The sequence below is a fragment of the Salvelinus namaycush genome, chromosome 22, assembly GCF_016432855.1.
Source record: "Salvelinus namaycush isolate Seneca chromosome 22, SaNama_1.0, whole genome shotgun sequence".
NCBI classification, from domain to species: Eukaryota; Metazoa; Chordata; class Actinopteri; order Salmoniformes; family Salmonidae; genus Salvelinus; species Salvelinus namaycush.
The window spans coordinates 32,131,850-32,159,204 of NC_052328.1; the positions used below are offsets into that span (position 1 = coordinate 32,131,850).

The 27,355-nt window shown below is 42.5% G+C and overlaps 1 protein-coding gene across 1 annotated transcript in view; it reads left to right on the forward strand.

Annotated features, from left to right (window-relative positions):
• The window catches only part of LOC120017765 (disks large homolog 5-like), a 127,194-nt gene that overhangs the window by 13,036 nt on the left and 86,803 nt on the right, over positions 1-27,355 (forward strand). Inside the window, exons 3-8 of the mRNA XM_038960738.1 lie at positions 9,803-9,956; positions 11,129-11,272; positions 23,407-23,590; positions 24,485-24,744; positions 24,834-25,032; positions 25,243-25,356. Of these exons, the coding sequence (XP_038816666.1) occupies positions 9,803-9,956; positions 11,129-11,272; positions 23,407-23,590; positions 24,485-24,744; positions 24,834-25,032; positions 25,243-25,356 (1,055 nt within the window). The remainder of the gene's footprint in view (positions 1-9,802; positions 9,957-11,128; positions 11,273-23,406; positions 23,591-24,484; positions 24,745-24,833; positions 25,033-25,242; positions 25,357-27,355) is intronic.

Below are 27,355 nucleotides of genomic sequence, written 5' to 3' on the forward strand. Positions count from 1 at the left end.
GCAGGAGTTGTGACCCATTTATGTTGTCTTAGTTGTGTCAAGGGGGGCGTATTGGGGAGGGAAGCTGTCACATCCAAGTAGGTGGTTGTCCCCCTGTGTGCTGAGGTTGTCGGGCTCTTGTTCAGTTCTGACATTTAGGTCGCTATAAACTAGTACAGTACATGTCCCGGGGCCTGGAAATGGTTGATCTCCCCCTCTAGGATGGAGAAGCTGTCATCGTTAAAGCATGGGGATTCTATTGGGGGGGATATAGGTACCACACGAGGATGTTTTTCTCTGTTAAGATCGTTTCATTATGAATTTCTAGCGAGATGTAAAATGTTCCTCTATCATCTAGCCCCCCCCCCCCCCCCCCCCCCCCCTGTCATCCACCCCCCCTCCCTCTCATCTACCCCCCCCTCTCTCTACCCCCCCCCCTCTCGCTCTCTGTCTTCTACCCCCCCCCTCTCGCTCTCTGTCTTCTACCCCCCCCCCCTCTCGCTCTCTTCTACCCCCCCCCCCCTCTCACTCTGTCTTCTACTCTCGCTCTCTGTCTTCTACCCCCCCTCTCTCTCTGTGGTCTACCGTCCGTCCGTCCCCTTCTCTGTCACTATTCCAATGCAGTCTCTGATGCATGACCAAAGGCCTGTGTTTCCCGCTACTTTATGTTATGTCATGATAAGATGTAGTCTAGACAGGGTGTGTTAACATTTACCTACCTTGTTCATAAAGGAGCGACGGTGTTCTGCTCTCGGAGATAACTCAAGATTATTCAGGATGTACAGATATAATCTGATCACAGTATATTACACAACTGCATGCCCAAGACAAGCTATAGCCTAATGATGACTGTAAGCTTGCCAAGTGGTCACAGCATTCTGCTGGTTTCCCGGTCTCCCTGGTCTCTCCCAGTCTCCCAATACTGATTGGCTGGAGAATTCACACACCTGGAGAAATTAGTCCCTTGTCAAAAGCCATCGGTGATGTAATCAGCAGGACTGTGGCCCCAGGGGACCCGAGCAATGCACCTCCGCTATCGAGATTTATGAGTTGCTATCATAGTTTTTTTTTTTTAACTTTGTATCACTTATGTTGACTTCTAGTATTCTTCAGGGTTAAAGCACCACTAGCTTGGCTGATAATAGGCTGTGTGTTCGCTGTAATGCAAGTAGGGGCATTACTGGACCAGCTAGACTGCTGCTGTTCAGCATTTCTGCTAGAGGGACAGCAAGCAGCTCATCTCATTGCGTCTCAATATTCAGACTCTTTACCCCAGCCTAGTCCCAGATCTATACTTGGTCATTTTTATGCTAAATGCCAGCGACCATATGAGTTGGCTGTATAGCACTTGAGAGTAGAGGTCGACCGATTATGATTTTTCAACGCCGATACTGATTATTGGAGGACCAAAAAAAGCCGGTACCAATTAATCGGCAATTTTTCATTTTTTTTCATTTGTTTATAATGACAATTACAACAATACTGAATGAACACTTATTTTAATTTAATATAATACACCAATAAAATCAATTTAGCCTCAAATAAATAATGAAACATGTTCAATTTGGTTTAAATAATGCAAAAACAAAGTGTTGGAGAAGAAAGTAAAAGTGCAATATGTGCCATGTAAGAAAGCTAACGTTTAAGTTCCTTGCTCAGAACATGAGAACATATGAAAGCTGGTGGTTCCTTTTAACATGAGTCTTCAATATTCCCAGGTAAGAAGTTTTAGGTTGTAGTTATTATAGGAATTATAGGACTATTTCTCTCTATACGATTTATATTTCATATACCTTTGACTATTGGATGTTCTTATAGGCACTTTAGTATTGCCAGTGTAACAGTATAGCTTCCGTCCCTCTCCTCGCTCCTACCTGGGCTCGAACCAGGAACAGCCACCCTCGAAGCAGCGTTACCCATGCAGAGCAAGGGGAACAACCACTCCAAGTCTCAGAGCGAGTGACGTTTGAAACGCTATTAGCGCGCACTCCGCTAACTAGCTAGCCATTTCACATCGGTTACACCAGCCTAATCTCGGGAGTTGATGGGCTTGAAGTCATAAACAGCTCAATGCTTGAAGCACAGCGACGAGCTGCTGGCAAAACGCACAAAAGTGCTGTTTGAATGAATGCTTACGAGCCTGCTGGTGCCTACCATCGCTCAGTTAGACTGCTCTATCAAATCATAGACTTAATTATAACATAATAACACACAGAAATACGAGCCTTAGGTCGTTAACATGGTCGAATCCGGAAACTATCATCTTGAAAACAAGACGTTTATTCTTTCAGTGAAATATGGAACCGTTCCGTATTTTATCTAACGGGTGGCATCCATAAGTCTAAATATTCCTGTTACATTGCACAACCTTCAATGTTATGTCATAATTACGTAAAATCCTGGCAAATTAGGCGGCCCAAACTGTTGCATATACCCTGACTCTGCGTGCAATGAACGCAAGAGAAGTGACACAATTTCACCTGGTTAATATTGCCTGCTAACCTGGATTTCTTTTAGCAAAATATGCAGGTTTAAAGATATATACTTCTGTGTATTGATTTTAAGAAAGGCATTGATGTTTATGGTTAGGTACAGTCGTGCAACGATTGTGCTTTTTTCACAAATGCGCTTTTGTTAAATCATCCCCCGTTTGGCGAAGTTGGCTGTCTTTGTTAGGAAGAAATAGTCTTCAGAGTTCTCAACGAGCCAGATTAGCAGGCAATATTAACTAAATATGCAGGTTTAAAAATATGTACTTGTGTATTGATTTTAAGAAAGGCATTGATGTTTATGGTTAGGTACACATTGAAGCAAGACAGTCCTTTTTCGCGAATACGCACCTCATCGATTATATGCAACGCAGGACACGCTAGATAAACTAGTAATATCATCAACCATGTGTATTTAACTAGTGATTATGATTGATTGTTTTTTATAAGATAAGTTTAATGCTAGCTAACAACTTACCTTGGCTTCTTACTGCATTCGCGTAACAGGCAGTCTCCTCGTGGAGTGCAATGTAATCAGGTGGTTAGAGCGTTGGACTAGTTAACTAAGGTTGCAAGATTGAATCCCCGAGCTGACAAGGTAAAAATCTGTTATTCTGCCCCTGAACAAGGCAGTTAATCCACTGTTCCTAAGCCGTCATTGAAAATAAGAATTTGTTCTTAACTGACTTGCCTAGTTAAATAAAGGTAAAATAAAAAATACATAAATAAAATAAAGGGAACACTTGTGTAATGAGTGATACAATTTATATTGAAAACGTGGGGTGTTTACCTTTTATTTTGGCAGTTACCTGTAGCAGCAGGCTACATGGAAAATTAAATGGCTCGAGTAGCACAAAAGAGAATATAACATTACAGATAAAGTTCTGAATGACACAATTTCATGTGTACAACATCTAAAGACCTGCATCACTTTACTGAGAGCTTTGCCATTTCTAAAATTATGTTTGGAGGTGTTTTTGGCTATTTTGTTATTTTGGGGGCCCCCATACTACACAATGAGGATGAGGAAGTGATTTGCTGTTTTGGGGTAACTTTATCGAAAACATGTGAAATCACAAAGGTGTCTGGACCCTTCTATAACATGCCATTTACAATACAAATTGATTTGGTTGTAAACAAAAAAATAACTTCTCCTTTAATTGCAGTCTTATGCCTGCTTGAAGTGTGACAGAGGCACATCTCAGTTGATCACAATATACCCATTAGACTATATATAACCAGCTATTGTATATCTGTTTGTCTTAATACTCAGAGGAACACTAAACGGTATGTCTATTATGTACTATGGCAAACCTTCTAACTGATTCTTAAAGATGACAACAGCAAGGGCTGCTCATTCAGTCTGTACTGAAGTAAAAATTCCAAAGTGGAACACTGAGAATGATGACATTCTAAGAACTCACTCCGCAAAGGGTTAAACTCATATGTTTACGTGGCCCCTTAAAGGCAGTCAATCTGTTGCTGCAGCTAGAGGAGTGATGTCCAGCAGCATGACCTTGTATAGCTCCCTCTATGGATTCCTCTACATGAAAAGGTAGCCTAGTGGTTAAGAGCATTGGGCCAGTAACCGAAAGGTCACTGGTTCAAATCTCCAAGCCGACTAGGTAAAATCTGTCTGTGCCCTTGAGCAAGGCACTTAACCCTAATTGCTCTTGTAAGTTGTGGATAAGAGCGTCTGCTAAATGACTAAAACGTATAAATATCAAATGAAATCTCTCTGGGCGTAAAGGAGTCGGCATGCTTCAGGTCGGCTAGGCGAACCAAACTAGTGTGCTCGCATACTCCCTTAAAAGACCATCGCTTGAAAAACAAGAATAAAGCAGCAAAAATGTCCATTTTGAGATGCCGTTGCCAGTATGTACTTCAAAATGAATCTAAGAACTCAAATCAGTCATTAGTTTCAGCCTTTTGTCAAGGAGCTCTTAATCATGCAATTTTACATCTAACTAAGATGTTTGGTCCAGTATTTCTCAATCGGAAAAATGTGCTTGAAAACGAGTCGTCTCTCGTTGAAAAACAAGACAAACAAAACAAACAAAAACGTCACAATGTCATAATATATGCATGACCTTTTTTGGAACTGTTTCTGCTGGGAAGCATGCAGGCGCCTTTAGAAGTGTGTAGCACTATGCAAATAGGGCATCATTGTCCTGAGTGCTGTCTCCATGTGCTGCTTGACTTAGAATGCGATTTTCTCCTTTCTAACTGTGACACTCTGCTTGACTAGCAGGGCCATACAGGAAATATACATCAAAGCATTGTACTAGTTGCATGGAGAGTGAGAGGGGACATGAATAAAGATGAGTTAAAATCATAAGTACAGGAGAAGATATTTGTCAATTTATTTTCATGCATATTTGTATTGGGTTATGAAGCTAACTTTACAGTATTAATTCATCGATTGACGAACCAAACCATTTGTTTCAAGAACGACTTCAATGGAAAATACCTGATTTCGGGGATCTTCTTTTTGACTGGTTACTCTCTTCTTCTCCACCTCTTCACTGTCTTTGCAGGCTCTACATACAGTGTTCTCTCCACCATGCCCTCAGACTCTGAGAGTAGCAGCTCCCTAAGCAGTGTCGGTAAGTATTGGGCCTAGGACATTTTCTGTGTGTGTTCACCATGCTACCTCCTTAACACTCACTTAGTGCCAGAGCTTGACAGGGGTCCAAATGACTCAGCATCACTGGGTGTTACGTAAACCCTTAAAGGCCCAACCTGATGCCAAGGATGGCACATAATCCTCCGAATTCCTGCCTGTTTGGCTCTGCCTGCCTGTCCGTCTGTCTCTTGGTCTGGCCCGCTCCTCCTTCTGTTTCTGTTCTGGGAAGTGAGGGAGGGAGGTAGAGGTAGAGAGAGATGGGTCTGTGTCGGCCAACCTGACAAGCCTGCTTCTGTTCTGGGATGAGTGGGAAAGAGGGGTAAACTAAAAGAGAGAGAGGGTGAAGGGAGGTAGAGGGGTCTTCTGTGAAAGGCGTGGTGTAGGCTTACATGCTGACCAGACTGGACACGTCACGTGCGCGAGCGTCACAAAATACATTTAGAAATCCATGTTATTCAAATATTGCACCCACACTGCTCGCGCGTGCCAACAAGCGTCTGCGATGCCAAGGGCTAAAATAGAACTCCTTTCTTTTTCTGATGCAGAACGTGCAGCAAGTCCTGCCTCTCCTATCTCGTCATTGGTTTATAGAAGCAGGTACCGACGTGCCATCTCCTCATTGGTTATAACCACATGGGTGATTGAAAGACCAACTGTTTTGCCGGTCGTCGTGGTAATACTATGAAAGTTTAGATGCGATCAACATATAAATTCAAAGATGAAAAAGCCTGGAAGGAGGAGAGATGACTAGAAACAATTCGGTTGGCCGTTTTATGTGTGGATTAATTGTCGGAGTAGAGGACCTTGTGCATTTCAGGTAAAATAACAACTCAATGTTTATATCCCAGGACAAATTAGCTAGCAACAGCAAGATAGCTAAATAGGACAAATTAGCTAACAAGTGCAAGCTAACTAGCTAATTTGCCATACTTATTTAATGCTTTTTGACCTGTCCCCAAATTAATGTCATTGGTTCAGAGTTTGTTTTGATATTTTAATCTGTGTGTCGTGATCGCGTTTGGTGTAGGGGGACAAAATACATTTATGCACGATAGCGCACACGCGCGCAGCCGGTTTGGGTTCCGTGTTAGTGCTGTGGCGGTTATGACATTTTGTCAGCCGGTGATTGTCAAGCAAATAACTGCCAGTCCCATGGTAATTGACCAGTAATTAACATAAACATGTTTAGAATCTCCTTGCTTCCACACATAGTCTAGAAGCCACTGATATAGACCTTTTTGAAACATCTAGAATAAATCCATTCAATATAGCCTACACCATCACAATAAATCATTTTCATTTATTTTAGACCGGTCTAAAGAAACATGAAATGAAGACATTTTAGAAGAACAAAATGGCATACTCTGAGTTGTCCTGTTCTGGCTACGCCATATGGCTGTGGCCTACACTAGTTCATTTAGCAGACAAGATTAGCTTAGTATTCCGTGGCATTCTTTTATAGTATGAAGAATACAATTGAACATAGCTGAATAAAATAAAAGGGATATTTTCTACAAACGGTTTCCGAGAGAGTGCGGACATGCGGCTATTCTTGTGTTGAGCGGTTAACAAAGAAACATGTCCTTCTATATGCTTAGTCTAAGGTTATTTATGCAACTTTAGTTGTGATACAAACGTTGGGCTATATGTTTGGATTTGGAATGTATTCTAAGGCTGCATGATGCGACTCTAATGATGATTTGAAAAAAGTAGCATGGAAGGCAGTGCAGGCTTGTACACACTTCATCAGTCTCTCATTCACAATTTGACAAGCACTTGACAATATTCTCACCAGGCCTCAAATTTCACGGCGGCATCCCCATTGTGTGGCCATAATGCTCCCTAAAAAATCCATGCCTTTTGCGGCCAGTGGCCGTTGTGCTTTTGGGCTGAATATTATAATTCCCTTTTCCGAGCTGCCGTCCTCCGAAGCACCTCACTCACATGGCTCTCTCAGATATCTCAATTCTTATTAGCCAATGCCCGTCACGTGATTGGTTCCTTCTCACAGGCATCTCAGCTAGAAGTAGACTACAAGTGAAGACGGACGCAACTGCGCATCCCTCTTATCAAATTCTGAGGCGCATATTTGAGATGTTTAGCAGAATTGTCCACATTTAGCCTAATTTTCATCAACCAACAAGGTGAGTTGGCCTAACAAACAGCAAAAGTACTAGCCTATGTCAATCTACTATGCCCCATAGTACAAAAGTCGACATTCTATTGGTTAACTTGTCCTTCTATGCAATAAATAAATATTCCAAACATGCTTTGGGACAGTTGTGGGATGCGATAGATCCCAAATGAATACAACCACTTGCATCAAACATTTTAAAAGCAATTAGGCTGATGCCACAGATCAGAACATTTAGCTTAAAATGGTGATAAACTATTAGGCTATTTCTTCACATTATAAGCGCAGCAATGTGCTCAAGGCCGTAAGCGCGAATGTTCCAAAATGCAGTTAGCGGGAAAACACTGTTCTCAAAAGTGACAGCGAATGTGATTATTAATGTAATGCTTTATTATAAAGGTGCATTTTTATGGTAAAAATGATCCTCCCCAAAGTTGAAACTCACGCGCCGACTATGTATGCCAGTTAGGCTCTACAACGATTGTAAAGAGAATTAATGTGCTTAATTTAAAGTTTTTTGGTTACTCTAGCTGTGATACAAACCTTATCAAAACATATAGGCAGGCCTATGGGCTAGACTACATGAAGTGTGTGACTATGATTTGAAAAAGGCATGAGCTGTTTCTTGCCTTACTGCACACGCTGGGCATCATTCACAAGCGACAATGCAGCGCACAGAAGCGACAATGCAGCGCTCTCAAGTGATAGGCTAATATTGTCACCCATCAGACTACTTTAATCTTGTCTTTACATATACTAAATAATATATGTGAAATTTGTTTTGATTTAGAATGAACCATTATCATGCACCTGTATCGAAACGGGGGCAGCGGGAAACAATACATGTCATCTATGCACTTAAATAGCGAATGGAGGACGCTTTTCCCCGTGGTTTATTGTCATGCCAGCCTGGTAGGCTATACTCCTGTTGTAAAGATAAGCAACGTGCTTAACATTAGGAAAGTTGAGAAATAAATATAGTAGGCCTAGCCTACAGAAAGCTGATGGGATCCTTTTTTTAATGGAGGCCATCACTGTTTTCTCGCGCAATTGCATAGCCTATAGAAATGTTGCGCAACATGAGCTCATGGGTTCTCATGAACTGTTTGATTTAGATTTTCAATTATATTTGCATTGATGTCAGAGTGATTAGAGGGACAATAGAGTGGCGAGTACCAGGCAGTTACCATGTTTGGCAGGCTACTTATGGCCATCAGCAGCATCTGAGCTTGGAGAAGCCTAGTTACCATGACTAAACGGTAATGTGGAATTTGACTGCCTTCATGACCGCCGGTGTGGCGGTAATACAGTCATCGTAACAGCCCTTGGTAGGCTAACTAAACACGTCCTGTATCACACCTTAGTCATGTTTAGATGATCCAGGTGTTTCACCTATAGGTGGTCACAAGGAAGAGACGCAAAGAAAAGGTAAAGGGATATTTGAAAGTATTAGGATAGACTATTGGCCTACAGCAGCTTAGTAGAAAAAAAACAAGCTTTTTTTCATGATCTGTAGGTCAATAAAAGGATGGAACAAATGTCATCGTAGCTAAGGGAACAGGGGAAATTATTAATTTCAATGTAGACTATTAATCTTTTATTTTCTACTTCCTCAATTTACCTTTTAAATTGTCTTTTTGTACGACTACATGAATCTATTGCTTAATGCAACGTGATAAAAGTGCCCCAGAGACTCTGCATAAGCCAGACAGACAAAAAGTTCCAGAAATATGTTTTATGAGATATAAATCCCATCTCTAGTATGCTGCTGTCTGAGATTACCAGCATTGTTGCCTTGTGGATCTTGGAAAATGTGGATATTTACATGGAAAATATTAGAGGAATTTCATATCAGAATATGCTGTGCTAAAGCAGTTCTTTGATAGTGAATTGGTTGAGAATGTCAAGGACAAGGCCTCAACCACTTTAGGTTTGTTTGTTTTGTCATAGTCCAGACTTGCTGTGTTGCGTTTAATCATAATTGTCAGTCTACTGGTGGTGGTAACTGGGTTTTTGAGAAACATTGCACTCATATCCAACATTAATACAGTATTAGGCCTAGTAGAAGTTGACAATGTTGCATGAGGTTCAAGTGAGGTTACTCTTTCTTGTTTGTTAGCTGAAATCCTAACTTGAGATTTATGTGCCTTACCTCAGCCTTCATCTGAATAATACATTAATGTCAACTTGCAAGTCTAATTCTTGTTTATGTAAATAACTTGTTTAACTCAAGTCAGATGTGGTAGGCCTGTATACACCTGTGGTAGAACCCTATTTTACCCAGAATGAGACACAGGAGAACCAGATCAAGAATCACTTAAAGTTAGAGGTTATTCAATCAATTCTCACTGAACTCTAGTGCTCTTCCAATATGAAGGACTGCGCTTATAAAATGTTTCTTTATAACCTTAGGTATTTCTGTGTTTGGTTGATATTATGATGCAAGCGTCCATTTCATCTTCTCCCAACCCTTCCCCTTCCTGTCCCATGTATTCCGGTGGCGGTGAGCTGCTCTTGCCCGTGGTGACATACTCCCTGTTGCAGGTTCACCCCCCGGTACCGGTAACGGCTCAGCCTCGTCTCCGCCCCCAGCCCTCAACGACAACCGGCCAGCTGGTGACAACCTGGACACCATCCTGTTCCAGCTGCGCCAGGTGACCCGTGAGAGGGACGAGCTCCGCAAGCGCCTGGCCCTGGCATCACCCGGCACCACCTTCGACGACTGCAGGTACAGACAACCCCCACCCACCACATGACTGAGGAGAGGGAAGAGCAGAGTGGATAGTCTTTATTCTGTAAATCAATATATTAATCCAACAATTGGTCAAATACATCTATACATAAGTAGAGTAGATCATCTTTACTGAATGTCTCTATGCAACAAGTAGTCAAAATGCAAGATTTAGACAGAGAATACCATCTAGCTAATCATACAATTCTAGGAAATCAGCCATTGTTGTGTTGTCCCTAAGCACCTGAACTACATCACACGTTGTCTGCTACGATAGACACAAATATTTTGTTAATTCCTCTCTGTCGGTCATTACTTTGATGATATTGACCTGTCGGTTTATGATTGGTCATGTTTACAAACATTTTTATGAAGCATTCTGTTTCCTGAAGCCAGTGTACAGAATCAAGAGGGATGCACAATAGTGAGTTCATCTCTCATAGGCAGACGTGCTCTCAGGGAAAAGGGCTACAATCCAATGATATTAGTCAACAAACTGCAGACACTGCTATGAAGAGTAGTCTGAAAGTTGCAAAGTTGCCCTGCCTCTGAGTGTATTTAAGGTCCTATCAAGTCTATTGCCCTCCCTGTCATCTGGCTTTACGATCAGTACTGTTGACAGAAATTGATAGGTAACCATCCTGTTCAGTTTATGAACGCCCTCGTGAGTTCCGGGTACCAGGTTGTTGAAAACACAATTCAGAACAGGAGGGACGCCTAGTGGATTTGAAGTGTAGAAGAGAGAGATATAGTTTGACATGACTCAGTTATGATGGATTTGAAGTGTAGAAGAGAGAGATATAGTTTGACATGACTCAGTTATGATGGATTTGAAGTGTAGAAGAGAGAGATATAGTTTGACATGACTCAGTTAGGACATTTTACCATTTTAATCAGAGGTACTTTGAATTTAACAAAATGTACCAAGACAATCAAATTCCAGTCAGAGTGCAAATTAGGAACCCTTCATACAGTTTGCTGAGCTCTGCGTTGACTCATGGATGCATTTTCCTTTGGGTCCTCTGCATTTTGATGCAAGGCAAAGCAACTGCATGCCTTGGTTCTATCTAACTCTTATATCTAAACTGACATTGGGCTGCCCTTGTAGACCAGGTCTCAGTTGGTAGTTCTTATGTAGTGTAGCGTCTTATTGTCTCGTCTCCCCAAAGGCCAAATTCCAAAGCCAGCCATGATTACGAGCGTCTGAAAAACCAGTGTATGAGGGCCATGGCAGATCTCCAGTCTCTACAGAACCAACACACCAAGACTCTGAAGAGATGTGAGGAGGCCGTCAAGGAGGCTGACTTCTACCAGTGAGTACCACCATCACATCACTGATTGATTGGGTCGACTGACTGACTGGGTTGTTGAAAGAAAGACGTGTCATGTCTGGGTAGAGGTGGACGTTTAGTGGTCCTGGACTACACTTCCCAGCCTAATGTCAGGAATCCTCTGTTCCTCTACTGTTTCTGAATAGACTGTAATTAGATGGGAATAATGAGAGGTTGTATGGCATCATGGTTTTACTCACTTAGACTGGAGAAGTGCCTGGTGCTGCAATTACACTAATTGAAAGAACATTGATGTGCTAATGGTGTGTTTCTATTGAAATGTAATGGGGATTATCTGATTTAAGGAGTTGTAGATCTGCCAACCCTGTTCCACTTTTTAGAGTAACAGACGTGCGCGGCAAATTGGAGATTCAACTCGCGCTTGTAGCACCGCTCAGAATTGGTGTTTACTCCCCCCCACGCTCGTGCGCGCGCAGTTTGTGAGTCTATAGAAGCATTGCCTCTATAGCTAATACCAGACACTCATTCATTCTTCATCGTGCAGTCTTCTAAACTCCCCACTCCATTTAATGCCAAGATGTTTATATTTATTTTGGATTATACTTTTGTGATCATAATTAGTTAGTCTATCAGGTTGCATGATCCTCGTAATGTTACGTGGAAAATACACCTAATGGGATGCAGAATTAAATGTGCACATGCGACCAGTTATTTTTCGTATTTGCATTTCTTTCACTAGCAAATGCGAGTGAACTGCTGGGACTTTAGAGCCCACTGAATGTCCACAAACGTTAGCTTGAAACAATTAGTGTTTACCTTTCCACAACACATGTAGTCGATAAGGGTTTTGTCCATGTGTTTACCTACAGCTGACAGTCGGCAAACTCAGCATCACAACAAACAGGAGGGGCAGACAGCTACGTTAAATAATGATGTACTAATGTACATGTCTGTGTGTTGCAGCTAGAGAATCAGGATGTTAGATTTACTCAGTGGATGTATTTTTTATTAAAATGTATAACAAAATAAATCAGGCCCTATTAATTTTTGCGTACTTTTAACTCGGATCTCATACCTTCGTACATGGACAGAGAATTGCATAGTTGTTACGTAAAATGCGTCCATGTTGGCAGGTCTATCATTTATAGTCAATTGATAACTTGATAGTAATCCATTATGTTCAATCAATCAATCAATTTTATTTTATATAGCCCTTCGTACATCAGCTAATATCTCGAAGTGCTGTACAGAAACCCAGCCTAAAACCCCAAACAGCAAGCAATGCAGGTGTAGAAGCACGGTGGCTAGGAAAAACTCCCTAGAAAGGCCAAAACCTAGGAAGAAACCTAGAGAGGAACCAGGCTATGAGGGGTGGCCAGTCCTCTTCTGGCTGTGCCGGGTGGAGATTATAACAGAACTATGCCAAGATGTTCAAAAATGTTCATAAGTGACAAGCATGGTCAAATAATAATCATGAATAATTTTCAGGCGGACTGGGGACAGCAAGGAGTCACCACGGCCGGTAGTCCCGACGTATGGTCCTAGGGCTCAGGTCCTCCGAGAGAAAGAAAGAGAGAAGGAGAAAATTAGAGAGAGCCAAGATTTTCAAAATGTTCATAAATGACAAGCATGGTCAAATAATAATCAGGAATAAATGTCAGTTGGCTTTTCATAGCCGATCATTAAGAGTTGAAAACAGCAGGTCTGGGACAGGTAGGGGTTCCGTAACCGCAGGCAGAACAGTTGAAACTGGAATAGCAGCAAGGCCAGGCGGACTGGGGACAGCAAGGTGTCATCATGCCCGGTAGTCCTGACGTATGGTCCTAGGGCTCAGGTTCTCAGAGAGAAAGAGAGAACGAGAGAATTAGAGAGAGCATACTTAAATTCACACAGGACACTGGATAAGACAGGAGAAGTACTCCAGGTATAACCAACTGACCCTAGCCCCCCGACACATAAACTACTGCAGCATAAATACTGGAGGCTGAGACAGGAGCGGTCAGGAGACACTGTGGCCCCATCCGAAGAAACCCCCGGACAGGGCCAAACAGGAAGGATATAACCCCACCCACTTTGCCAAAGCACAGCCCCCGCACCACTAGAGGGATATCCTCAACCACCAACTTACAATCCTGAGACAAGGCCGAGTATAGCCCACAAAGATCTCCACCACAGCACAAACCAACCAACTTTCACACATTAACAAGTCCAATACAGCATATGAAAGGTACACATCTTGTGAATCAAGCCAACATGTCCGATTTTTAAAATGTTTTACAGGGAAGACAAAATATGTAAATCTATTAGCTAACCACGTTAGCAAAAGACACCACTTTTCTTACTCCATCAGTTTTTTACTCCATCAGTAGCTATCACAAATTCGACCAAATAAAGATATAAATAGCCACTAACCAAGAAACAACTTCATCAGATCACAGTCTGATAACATATTTATTGTATAGCATATGTTTTGTTAGAAAAATGTGCATATTTCAGGTATAAATCATAGTTTACATTGCAGCTACAGTCAGAAATTGCACCGAAAGCAGACAGAAAAATTACAGACACCAACGTCAAATACCTAATTACTCATCATAAAACATTTCTGAAAAATACATAGTGTACAGCAAATGAAAGACAGGCATCTTGTGATTCCAGACAATATTTCCGATTTATCAAGTGTTTTACAGCGAAAACACAATATAGCGTTATATTAGCGTACCACAATAGCCAAAAACACAAGCAATTTCCCAGTAGCAAAAGTAAGCGATCGTAACAAACAGGCAAAAGATATATAATTTTTGACTAACCTTGATTTTCTTCCTCAGATGATAGTCCTATAACATCAGGTTATACATACACTTATGTTTTGTTCAAAAATGTGCATATTTAGAGCTGAAATCAGTGGTTACCCATTATGCTAACGTAGCTACTATTTCCCACAACGTTCGGATATTTTACTGACACTTTTTCTGACACACATATTCTGACCAAATAGCTATTCATAAACATAACTAAAAAATACATGTTGTATAGGAAATGATAGATCCATTAGTTATTAATGAAATGTGTTAGAATTCTAAAAATAACTTCATTACGTTATGCAGCTTCGGTATAGCTTAGAGTAGCCAAAACGTTGGCCGCCCACGACTAGTACACAGTTCGACAGATATATGAAATAGCATCATAAAATGTTTCTTACTTTTGCTGATCTTTCATCAGAATGTTGGACAAGGTGTCCTTTGTCCAGAACAGTCGGTGTTTGGATTTAGAACCTTCATTTTCCCTCTCGATTTAGGAAGCGCACTTGCCAAGTGGCACGGATCTCTCCAACGTAAACAAAGTCAGAGAACGGAACACGGCAAAACTCCCGAAAAAATGTCAATAATCTGATTAAACTATATTGAAAAAACATACTTTACGATGATATGGTCACATGTATCAAATAAAATCTAAGACGGAGATGTTAGTCGTCCATAACGAGAGCAAAACAGAAGGCAAATCCATGTCCTCTTTCGCGCGCTCCAGAAACAGGAAGTGGACGGTCACGTCAAACAAAGAGCTTTAATTCCACCTCAGACCAAGATAAACACGAAATGTTTTCTCTCACCGCCTCTTGACAACCAGGGGAAGGTGTATGAAGTGTATGTAGACTCTTACGTGTCATGCCCATGTATAGGCATGAAGTTGAACAGAGCATCGATTTCTGACATTCCACTTCCTGGTCAGGAAGTGTGCTGCAGAATGACTTCTGTTTCACTCAGAGAAATAATTCAAACGGTTTTAGAAACTAGAGAGTGTTTTCTATCCAATAGTAATAATAATATGCATATTGTACGAGCAAGAATTGAGTACGAGGCCGTTTGAAATGGGCACAATTTAACTGGCTACTCAATACTGCCCCTTGCAGCCATAAGAAGTTAACTTCTTATGGCTGCAAGCCCGAGGTCGGTACACCTATGACAACATCCAGCTCAAAGTGCAGGGCGCGAAATTCAAAAAAATATTTTTTTTAAATATTTAACTTTCACACATTAACAAGTCCAATACAGCATATGAAAGGTACACATCTTGTGAATCAAGCCAACATGTCCGATTTTTAAAATGTTTTACAGGGAAGACAAAATATGTAAATCTATTAGCTAACCACGTTAGCAAAAGACACCACTTTTCTAACTCCATCAGTTTCTTACTCCATCAGGTGCTATCACCAATTCGGCCAAATAAAGATATTGATAGCCACTAACCAAGAAAAAACCTCATCAGATGACAGTCTGATAACATATTTATTGTATAGGATAGGTTTTGTTAGAAAAATGTGCATATTTCAGGTAGAAATCATAGTTTACAATTGCACCCACCATCACAACTCGACTAGAATAAATACAGAGAGCAACGTGTATTACCTAATTACTAATCATAAAACATTTCTTAAAAATACACAGCTCACAGCAATGGAAAGACACAGATCTTGTGAATTCAGACAATATTTCAGATGTTCTAAGTGTTTTACAGCGAAAACACAATAAATCGTTATATTAGCATACCACATGTGCAAACGTTACCCGAGCATTGATTCAAGCCAAAGAGAGCGATAACGTAATCATCGCCAAAATATATTAATTTTTTCACTAACCTTCTCAGAATTCTTCCGATGACACTCCTGTAACATCATATTACAACATACATATAGAGTTTGTTCGAAAATGTGCATATTTAGCCACAAAAAAACGTGGTTATACAATGACAATACTAGCAAAACTAGCCTGAAAATGTCGGGCGCCATCTTTAACAGTGATCTTGTCTCATGAATAACTATTCATAAACTTGACTAAAAAAATATAAGTTGGACAGCTATCGAAAGACAAATTAGTTCTTAATGCAATCGCTGAATTACATTTCTAAAATTATCCTTACTGTGCAATACAGGGTTCGCCAAGCGAAGCTATACCAAAAAAAATGGCGGAATATGCGTTTAAAATTTTTCGACAGAACAACGATTTATCATCTTAAATATTTCTTACTATGAGGTGATCTTCCATCAGAATCTTGGGCAATGTATCCTTTCTCGGGTCTAATCTTCTTTTGGTCGAAAGATGTCCTCTTGTCCGTCGAAATGGCAACTAACGTTCGACCGGTACTGGAAACGTGCCCGGCGCTTCAAAGTGCATCACAAAGCAATGCCTCAAAATCGCACTAAACGGATATAAATTGCTATAAAACGGTTTAAATTAACTACCTTATGATGTTTTTAACACCTATAACGAGTAAAAACATGACCGGCGATTTAGAAGTGGCTAAACCAACGCTTGGAAAGAGAGCAGGTCCGACGTCCATCGTGCGTCAGGCGCAGGGAGCAAAAGAACGGTACATCCGGTCTTTGGCCTTTTATACAGGCCCTGATTGCGCAATCGACTCCATTCAAATTGTCACCACTTACTGACATCTAGAGGAAGGCGTGGGCAGTGTTTGTATCCTCATAGCATTTACAGGGACATTAAAACTGACCTGGGACCAGAGGCCAAGATTTCTGAAATCTCACTCCATATCAGGAAAAGTGCTGTAGAATGAGTTCTGTTCCACTCAGAGACATAATTCAAACGGCTATAGAAACTAGAGTGTTTTCTATCCAATAATAACAATAATATGCATATTGTACGAGCAAGAATTGAGTACGAGGCCGTTTGAAATGGGCACCTTTAATCAGAGCTACTCAATACTGCCCCTGCAGCCATAAAAAGTTAACATGTGTAAATATTTGTATGAACATAAGAAGATTCAACAACTGAGACATAACTGAACAAGTTCCACAGACATGTGACTAACAGAAATGGAATAATGTGTCCCTGAAAAAAGGGGGGGTCAAAATCAAAAGTAACAGTCAGTGTCTGGTGTGGCCACCAGCTGCATTAAGTACTGCAGTGCATCTTCTCCTCATGGAATGTACCAGATTTGCCAGTTCTTGCCGTGAGATGTTACCCCACTCTTCCACCAAGGCACCTGCAAGTTCCCAGACATTTCTGGGGGGAATGGCCCTAGCCCAACAGGTCCCAGACGTGCTCAATGGGATTCAGATCCAGGCTCTCTGCTGGCCTTGGCAGAAAACGGACATTCCTGTCTTTCAGGAAATCACGTACAGAACGAGCAGTATGGCTGGTGGCATTGTCATGCTGGAGGGTCGTGTCAGGATGAGGGTGTCACATGAGGGAGGATGTCTTCCCATGCACAGCATTGAGATTGCCTGCAATGACAAGCTCAGTCCGATGATGCTGTGACACACCGCCCCAGACCATAATGGACCCTCCACCTCCAAATCGATCCTGCTCCAGAGTACATGCCTCGGTGTAACGCTCATTCCTTCAACAATAAACGCAAATCCGACCATCACCCCTGGCGAGACAAAACCGCGACTCGTCAGTGAAGAGCACTTTTTGCCAGTCTTGTCTGGTCCAGCGACAGTGAGTTTGTGCCCATAGGTGACGTTGTTGCCGGTGATGTCTGGTGAGGACCTGCCTTACAACAGGCCTACAAGCCCTCAGTCCAGCCTCTCTCAGCCTATTGCGGACAGTCTGTGCACTGATGGAGGGATTGTGCGTTCCTGGTGTAACTCGGGCAGTTGTTGTTGCCATCCTGTACCTGTCCCGAAGGTGTGATGTTTGGATGTACCGATCCTGTGCAGGTGTTGTTACATGTGGTCTGCCAGTGCGAGGACGATCAGCTGTCCGTCCTGTCTCCCTGTAGCTCTGTCTTACGCGTCTCACAGTACGAACATGGCAATTTATTGCCCTGGCCATATCTGCAGTCCTCATGCCTCCTTGCAGCATGCCTAAGGCACATTCACACAGATGAGCAGGGACCCTGGGCATCTTTCTTTTGGTGTTATTCAGAGTCAGTAGAAAGGCCTCTTTAGTGTCCTAAGTTTTCATAACTGTGACCTTAATTGCCTACCGTCTGTAAGCTGTCTTAACGACCATTCCACAGGTGCATGTTCATTAATTGTTTATGGTTCATTGCACAAACATGGGAAACGGTGTTTAAACCCTTTACAATGAAGATCTGTGAAGTTATTTGGATTTGTACCAATTGTCTTTGAAAGACAGGGTCCTGAAAAAGGGACGTTTCTTTTTTTGTTGAGTTTACCTCTAGCTTCCTTCATACTGGGTACAGAGACATAAAAATGCTATCCATGAGTTCATCTGACTCTGGGGAAGTAGATAAAGGGCTTCGTTGCCTAAATCCTGAACTATAATTTAAAGGTGTGTGTTTGTGTGAGCAAGAATGAATGAATAAAGCCAAAGTCAAGTCCCTCGTTCCCTCATTAGAAAATGTCAACGTGACAAAAATAGAATGATGACAATGGTTCTTCAAATTATTCAACAAATCATTGTATGCTAATGGATGGCAGGAATTGAGCTTCAAGTAGACTTATAGATATTCTACAATTTAAATAATGACGCATGAGGTAGCAAGTGAAGTGACGTTGCCATAGACCTAATATGTTGACCTTTAGGTTATTGGTTAGGCTACAGGGAAATACGTTAGGTTACATCTGAGCCGCTTCAATATATCTAATGTCTTAGTACTAGGTAGGTCTATCGATTGCACATACATGAAAGTGATATCAAACTATTATATAATTTTGTTATCTCAGTTTTTATTTCTTGCTTCGCTTGTTATTCTATTTATATTCAACTATGATGTTTTTGGCTGTCAGACAATTTCATTATTTGTCTAGCTGAGGTCTTCTGTGTGTAAAGTGACAGTGATCTAACGACACACTGAGCTGTTGTAAGAGTGCTCTGAGGCAGGTGTTACATTACGAGCGATTTCAAGTCCACCGTTAATAAAAATGGTTCTGGGAAACGGCTCGGAAATTTACAGATGCTCTTCCGAAGGTTCTAACGATGAACTTAGCCTTGAGGCTTTTGGGAAGCGGGCCCTGGACAGGCATCTGGTGTTTTTATTTATTTTTATTTCACCTTTATTTAACCAGGTAGGCTAGTTGAGAACAAGTTCTCATTTACAACTGCGACCTGGCCAAGATAAAGCAAAGCAGTGCGACAGAAACAACAACAGAGTTACCCATGGAATAAACAAGCGTACAGTCAACACAATAGAAAAAAGAAAGTCTATATACAGTGTCTGCAAATGGCATGAGGAGGTATGGCAATAAGTAGGCCATAGTAGCAAAGTAATTACAATTTAGCAGATTAACACTGGAGTGATAGATGAGCAGATGATGAGCAGATGATGGTGTGTAAGTAGTGATACTGGTGTGCAAAAGAGCAGCAAAGTAAATAAAAACAATATGGGGATGAGGTAGGTAGATTGGGTGGGCTATTTACAGATGGGCTATGTACAGCTGCAGCGATCGGTTAGCTGCTCAGATAGCTGATGTTTAAAGTTAGTGAGGGAAATATAAGTCTCCAGCTTCAGCAATTTTTGCAATTTGTTCCAGTCACTGGCAGCAGAGAACTGGAAGGAAAGGCGGCCAAAGCAGGTGTTGGCTTTGGGGATGACCAGTGAGATATACCTGCTGGAGCGCGTGCTACGGGTGGGTGTTGTTATCGTGACCAGTGAGCTGAGATAAGGCGGAGCTTTACTTAGCATAGACTTATAGATTACCTGGAGCCAGTGGGTCTGGCGACGAATATGTAGCGAGGGCCAGCCGACGAGAGCATACAGGTCGCACAAAACGGATGGCACTGTGATAGACTGCATCCAATTTGCTGAGTAGAGTATTGGAAGCTATTTTGTAGATGACATCGCCGAAGTTGAGGATCGGTAGGATAGTCAGTTTTACTAGGGTATGTTTGGCAGCATGAGTGAAAGATGCTTTGTTGCGAAATAGGACGCTGATTCTAGATTTGATTTTGGATTGGAGATGTTTGATATGAGTCTGGAAGGAGAGTTTACAGTCTAGCCAGACACCTAGGTATTTGTAGTTGTCCACGTATTCTTGGTCAGAACCATCCAGAGTAGTGATGCTAGTCGGGCGGGCGGGTGCGGGCAGCGAACGGTTGAAGAGCATGCATTTGGTTTTGCTAGCGTTTAAGAGCAGTTGGAGGCCACGGAAGGAGTGTTGTATGGCATTGAAGCTCGTTTGGAGGTTAGTTAACAGTGTCAAAGAAGGGCAAGATGTATACAGAATGGTGTTGTCTGTGTAGAGGTGGATCAGGGAATCACCCCCAGCAAGAGCAACATCGTTGATATATACAGAGAAGAGAGTAAGCCTGAGAATTGAACCCTGTCGTACCCCCATAGAGACTGCCAGAGGTCCGGACAACAGGCCCTCCGATTTTACACACTGAACTCTATCTGCGAAGTAGTAGGTGAACCAGCCGAGGCAGTCATTTGAGAAACCAAGGCTATTGAGTCTGTCAATCACCGTATTCTTATTGGCAGAGTCGAAAGCCTTGACCAAGTCAATGAAGACGGCTGCACAGTACTGTCTTTTAGCGATGGCGGTTATGATATCGTTTAGTACCTTGAGCGTGGCTGAGGTGCACTCTTGACCAGCTCGGAAACCGGATTGCACAGCGGAGAAGGTACGGTGGGATTTGAAATGCTCAGTGATCTGTTTATTAACTTGACTTTCAAAGACTTTAGAAAGGCAGGGCAGGATGGATATAGGTCTGTAAAGGGGAAGATGGGGATGACTGCGGCAGCTTTCCAATCTTTAGGGATCTCGGACGAAATGAGAGTTTGAACAGACTGGTAATAGGGGTTGCAACAATGGCGGCAGATCATTTTAGAAAGAGAGGGTCCAGATTGTCTAGCCCAGCTGATTTGTAGGGGTCCAGGTTTTGGATTTGGGTGAAGGAGAAGCTGGGGAGGCTTGGGCAAGTAGCTGCGAGGGGTGCGGAGCTGTTGGCCGGAGTTGGGGTAGCCAGGAGAAAGCATGGCCAGCCGTAGAGAAATGCTTATTGAAATGTTCTATTATCATGGATTTATCGGTGGTGACCATGTCTCCTAGCCTCAGTGCAGTGGGCAGCTGGGAGGAGGTGCTCTTGTTCTCCATGGACTTTAGTGTCCCAAAGCTTTTTGGAGTTAGTGCTACAGGATGCAAATTTCTGTTTGAAAAAGCTAGCCTTTGCTTTCCTGATTGACTGTGTATATTGGTTCCTGACTTCCCTGAACAGTTGCATATCGCGGGGACTATTCGATGCCATTGCAGTCCGCCACAGGATGTTTTTGTGCTGGTCAAGGGCAGTCAGGTCTGGAGTGAACCAAGGGCTATATCTGTTCTTAGTTCTACATTTTTTTTAAAGGGGCATGCTTATTTAAGATGGTAAGGAAATTACTTTCAAAGAACGACCAGGCATCCTCGACTGACGGGATGAGGTCAATATCCTTCCAGAATACCCAGGTCAGGTTGATTAGAAAGGCCTGCTCGCAGAAGTGTTTTAGGGAGTGTTTGACAGTGATGAGGGGTGGTCGTTTGACCGCGGACCCATAGCGGATGCAGGCAATGAGGCAGTGATCGCTGAGATCCTGATTGAAAACAGCGGAGGTGTATTTGGAGGGCAAGTTGGTCAGGATAATATCTATGAGGGTGCCCATGTTTACGGATTTAGGGTTGTACCTGGTGGTTTCCTTGATCATTTGTGTGAGATTGAGGGCATCTAGCTAAGATTGTAGGACTGCTGGGGTGTTAAGCATATCCCAGTTTGTCACCAAACAGAACGAACTCTGAAGATAGATGGGGGGCAATCAATTCACATATGGTGTCCAGGGCACAGCTGGCAGCTGAGGGGGGTCTATAGCAAGCGGCAACAGTGAGACTTTTTTCTGGAGAGATTAATTTTTAAAAATAGAAGCTCGAACTGTTTGGGCATAGACCTGGAAAGTATGACAGAACTTTGCAAGCTATCTCTGCAGTAGATTGCAACTCCTCCCCCTTTGGCAGTTCTATCTTGATGGAAAATGTTGTAGTTGGGTATGGAAATCTCAGAATTTTTGGTGGCCTTCCTAAGCCAGGATTCAGACACGGCTAGAACATCGGGGTTGGTGGAGTGTGCTAAAGCAGTGAGTAAAACAAACTTAGGGAGGAGGCTTCTGATGTTAACATGCATGAAACCAAGGCTTTTTCGATTACAGAAGTCAACAAATGAGAGCGCCTGGGGACACGCAGGGCCTGGGTTAGCCTCCACATCACCCGAGGAACAGAGGAGGAGTAGGATGAGGGTACGGCTAAAGGCTTGCAAAACTGGTCGTCTGGTGCGTTGGTGACAGAATAAAAGGAGCAGATTTCTGGGCGTGGTAGAATAGATTCAGGGCAATGGTGGGGTTCGGGTACAGTGGAGGTAAGCCCAGGCACTGAGTGATGATAAGAGAGGTTGCATTGCTGGACACGCTGTTTTATACTGGGTGAGGTCACCGCATGTGTGGGAGGTATCTAAGAGGTATCTAAGGAGGTATCTAAGGCATGTACAGTGGGACTAGGGGCTCCGCAGTAAACTAAAACAATGATAATTATCCTAAACAACAGTATACAAGGCATATTGACATTTGAGAGAGACATAAAGCGAGGCATAAAGCAATCACAGGTGTTGATTGGGAGAGCTAGCTAAGTCAACAACAGCTAATCAGCTAAGTCAACAACAACATGTAAAATGGCGATGAATGGGCAGAGAGGGTCGGTTAACTACACACAGGGCCTGTGTTTGGGGCTAGAGCCCCAAAGTGGCTAGAGCCCCAAAGTGGAGGACCGTGATAAATGAACAGTCCAGCAGGCATCGGCTATGTAGCCAGCATCAGCTATGTAGCAGTATTGGCGCAATAATGGGCTGAGCTTTGATTGGTTCTCTCCAATGTTTTTTTTTTTTTTTTCCTGGGGGATTGAGACTTCACGTTGTTTAGATTTGAAAATCCAACAGTGTTATGGGAAGGGGGCGGCGCTCGGGAGCTCTGTGTGGGGTTGTCCATGAGGGATTTTTGTGAGACACACAGAGGAGAACCAAACTTTAAAACAGTAGAGCTGCCTTTATTATCGACTCCATGCCTACAACACCAAGCAGCCAGACTCTGTAGTCAGGAGGACAGTTTGGTGTTAGTCTGACTACCATGTGATCATGGAGAATCTCTATTCGGACCGTGTTAAGGGATGTGCCATCAGTGTCTTCCCCTCCCCCAGTTTTGACCTCTGTCTCCAGTATGCTCCACAGCCGTGTGTTCGGAGACCAGTCTCAGCTGAAGGAGGAGCTGGAGGTGTTGAGGAGAGACCACGCTCAGCTGGTCAGGGAACACAACCACCTGAAGCAGAGCTGTGAGGAGCTCCACAGGCTGCACAGTGACGACCAGAAGGAGGTCGCTGACATGAGGCTGCAGCAGCAAGAGGTACCACACACACACATCCACACAAGGTTGCTGTGACCTATACTTGGCTGCCGTGCTTCCACACATCCTGGGAGTAGACTACTGCGGTGGACAGGAGACACACACTGCTTGGAGATGCATACGGAGCGCTTCTGTAAAGGGCAGTGTTTGAGGACAATGTCAATGGCTCATGTAAAGGGTGTGTAGACACATACCCCCCCCCGTACCTAGTCATGGTCCTGTGTTCAGAGATCTGTAAGGTCAGGGGAGGTGTTTGAACTAAGCAGCATATAGGTCTCCATCTCCTGTAAGGCCACAGACATACCTATACATGCTGTGATGTCTGGATCAATACTGCCCTGGGGTCTCACCTGCTCCCACACTAATTACCACAGAGTTCAGCAAGCCTGGAGGTTATTGCATTTTAATGATGAACAGGTGATTTTACAGGCCGGCAAAAGTGAAACCTAGTTAGTTACACCATACTATCTAAGGCTGCGTTTACACAGGCAGTCCAATTTTGATATTTTGCCTAATTATTAATAGATCCTTTGCCAATAATCTGGCAAAATATGAGAATTGGGCTGCCTGTATAAACGCAGCCTAATGGTCTTGAATAATCCATACTGCATCTCCTCACTGTCGCCCTCTGCTGATTAACTGGTGTAAAAATGAATCCATGCTCATTCTGGCTTGTTAATGTTTCCTTGTGGTTTGGTGGTTTAGAACAATAACATTACCACACACTATCAATCTGAAGAAATGCATCTATTTTAATAAACCAACGTTTTTTTGAATGTGTCAACTGTATATAATAAACATGTTAAATGCATAGTTTCACACAGAGATGAACTGTACATGAACTGTATTTATAGTTATAAAATCATCAGCTGGATGACCGTGTCCTACCTCCAGGTGATGAGAGAGAACGGTTCCTCAGAGGTTCTCAACAAGCTATACGACACAGCCATGGACAAGCTGGAGGGGGTGAGGAAGGAATACGATTCGCTGAGCAAACGCTACGGTGAGAAAGTTGCCAATCACAACACGGACCTGAGCAGGCTGGAGCAGGCGGAGGAAGAGAACCGACGACTACAGAAACAGATGGACACGTTGCTGAAACAACGAGACAAGGCCATACACTACCAACAGCATTGCTCTACGTCCATGAGGAGGTAAACACACACACACTGCACAATCCACGAGAATAGTCTATACACTCAAACACCTATACAGCACTACACACCTCTCCTTCTCTCCCCAGGTTTGACTCTGTACAACAGGAGCTGGACAAGTCTTCAGCCCAGAACAAGGTGCTGCAGAGGGAGATGGAGCGGCTGCAGTCGGAGGTGATGCGCTGTAAGAACTTCCAGCTGAAGGCAGTAAAGGACTGTGAGAAGTACAAGGAGGAGAGAGACTCTGTGTTCAACGAGTATAGGCTCATCATGAGTGAGAGGGACCAGGTCAGAGAGAAATACATTTATTACTTTAAAGCCCAGTTTCCCAGACACAGATTATTCCTAGTCCTGGACTAAGAAACTACTTTCAATGTATAATCACCATTGAGTATGCTTCTTTTGTCCAGGAATTCAGCCCATTATTATTTTATAAAAATACTATAATAAAATTGTAATACTAAAATATAAAGTGGTTTATTAAATTCTGTGGAACAGGTGATCAAGGAGCTGGAAAAGCTGCAGACGGCGCTGGAGGCTGCAGAGGCCCGCATCAAAAACACCTCTTCTGAAAGGATGGTGGCCAGCGAGGAGACGGAGGCTCTCAGACAGGTTCAGATCAATTTAGAATGGAATCAATCAGTCCACCAACCAAATCAAACACCTCTTCTGTGAGGTTAATCTATTATTTAATCAATCTATCGATAAGTTTATTGCTAGACAGTCAAAACAACTAATCCAAGAGGAGGGTATCCAGAGAGGATATTGCGTCTCTGACAGCTAATCATCAATAGGTTAATCAATGAATATACAGTACCAGTCAGGTTTGGACACACCTACTCATTCAATGGTTTTTCTTTATTTGCACTATTTTCGAAATTGTCGAATAATAGTGAAGACATCAAAACTATGAAATAACACAGAATCATATAGTAACCCAAAAAGTGTTAAACAAATCAAACTATATTTTAGATTCTTCTAAGTAGCCACCCTTTGCCTTGATAGCTTTGCACACGGTTGGCATTCTCTCAACCAGCTTCATGAGGAATGCTTTTCCAACAGTCGTGAAGGAGTTCCCACATATGCTGAGCATTTGTTGGCTGCTTTTCCTTCACTCTGCAGTCCAACTCATCGCAAACCATCTCAATTGGGTTGAGGTCAGGTCATCTGATGCAGCACTCCATCACTCTTAGTCAAATTGCCCTTATACAGCCTGGAGGTGTGTTAGGTCATTGTCCTGTTGAAAAACATTATAGTCCCACTAAGCACAAACCAGATAGGATGGCGTATCGCTGCAGAATGCTATGGTAGCCATGCTGGTTAAGTGTGCCTTGAATTCTAAATAAATCACTGACAGTGTCACCAACAAAGCACCATCACACCACCTCCTTCATGCTTCATGGTGGGAACCACACATGCGGAGATCATCCGTTCACCTACTCTGCTTCTCACAAAGACATGGCAGTTCGAACCAAAAATCTAAAATTTGGACTCACAAGACCAAAGGACAGATTTCCACCGGTCAAATGTCCATTGCTTGTGTTTCTTAGCCCAAGCAAGTCTCTTCTTATTGGTGGCCTTTAGTAGTGGTTTCTTTGCAGCAATTCGACCATGAAGGCCTCATTCACACAGTTGATGTTGAGATGTGTCTGTTACTTGAACTCTGAAGCATTTATTTGGGCTGTAATTCCTGAGGCTGGTAATGCGAATGAACTTCTCCTCTGCAGCGGCGGTAACACTGGGTCTTCCTTGCCTGTTGCGGTACTCATGAGAGCCAGTTTCATCATAGAGCATGATGGTTTTTGCGACTACACTTTCAAAGTTCTTGAAATTTTCTGGATTGACTGACCTTCATGTCTTAAAGTAATTTTGGATTGTTGTTTCGCTTTGCTTATTTGTGCTGTTCTTTTCATAATATGGACTTAGCCCTGTTTGGTAAAATACCATATTCTGTATAGCAACCCTACCTTGTCACAACACAACTGATTGGCTCAAACGCATTAACCCCTCTAGGGTATGTGGGACGGTAGCGTCCCACCTCGTCAACAGCCAGTGAAACTGCAGGGCGCCAAATTCAAAACAGAAATCCCATAATTTAAATTCCTCAAACATACAAGTATTTTACACCATTTTAAAGCTACACTTGTTGTAAATCCAGCCAAAGTGTCCGATTTCAAAAAGGTTTTACGACGAAAGCACACCAAACGATTGTTAGGTATGAGCCAAGTCACAGAAAAAGACAGCCATTTTTCCAGCTAAAGAGAGCAGTAACAAAATGCAGAAAGAGAAAATGAATCACTAACCTTTGATAATCTTCATCAGATGACACTCATAGGACTTCATGTTACACAATACATGTATTTTTTGTTCGGTAAAGTTCATATTTATATCCAAAAATCTGAGTTTAGGCAAGACGCTACTGTATCACTTGGCAAAAAGCCTGAGAAAATGCAGAGCGCCAAATTAAAATTAATTCCTATGAAAATTACTATAAAATCAAACTTTCATTAAATCACACATGAGACACCAAATTAAAAGCTACACTGGTTGTGAATCCAGCCAACATGTCAGAATTCAAATAGGCTTTTCAGCAAAAGCATACGATGCTATT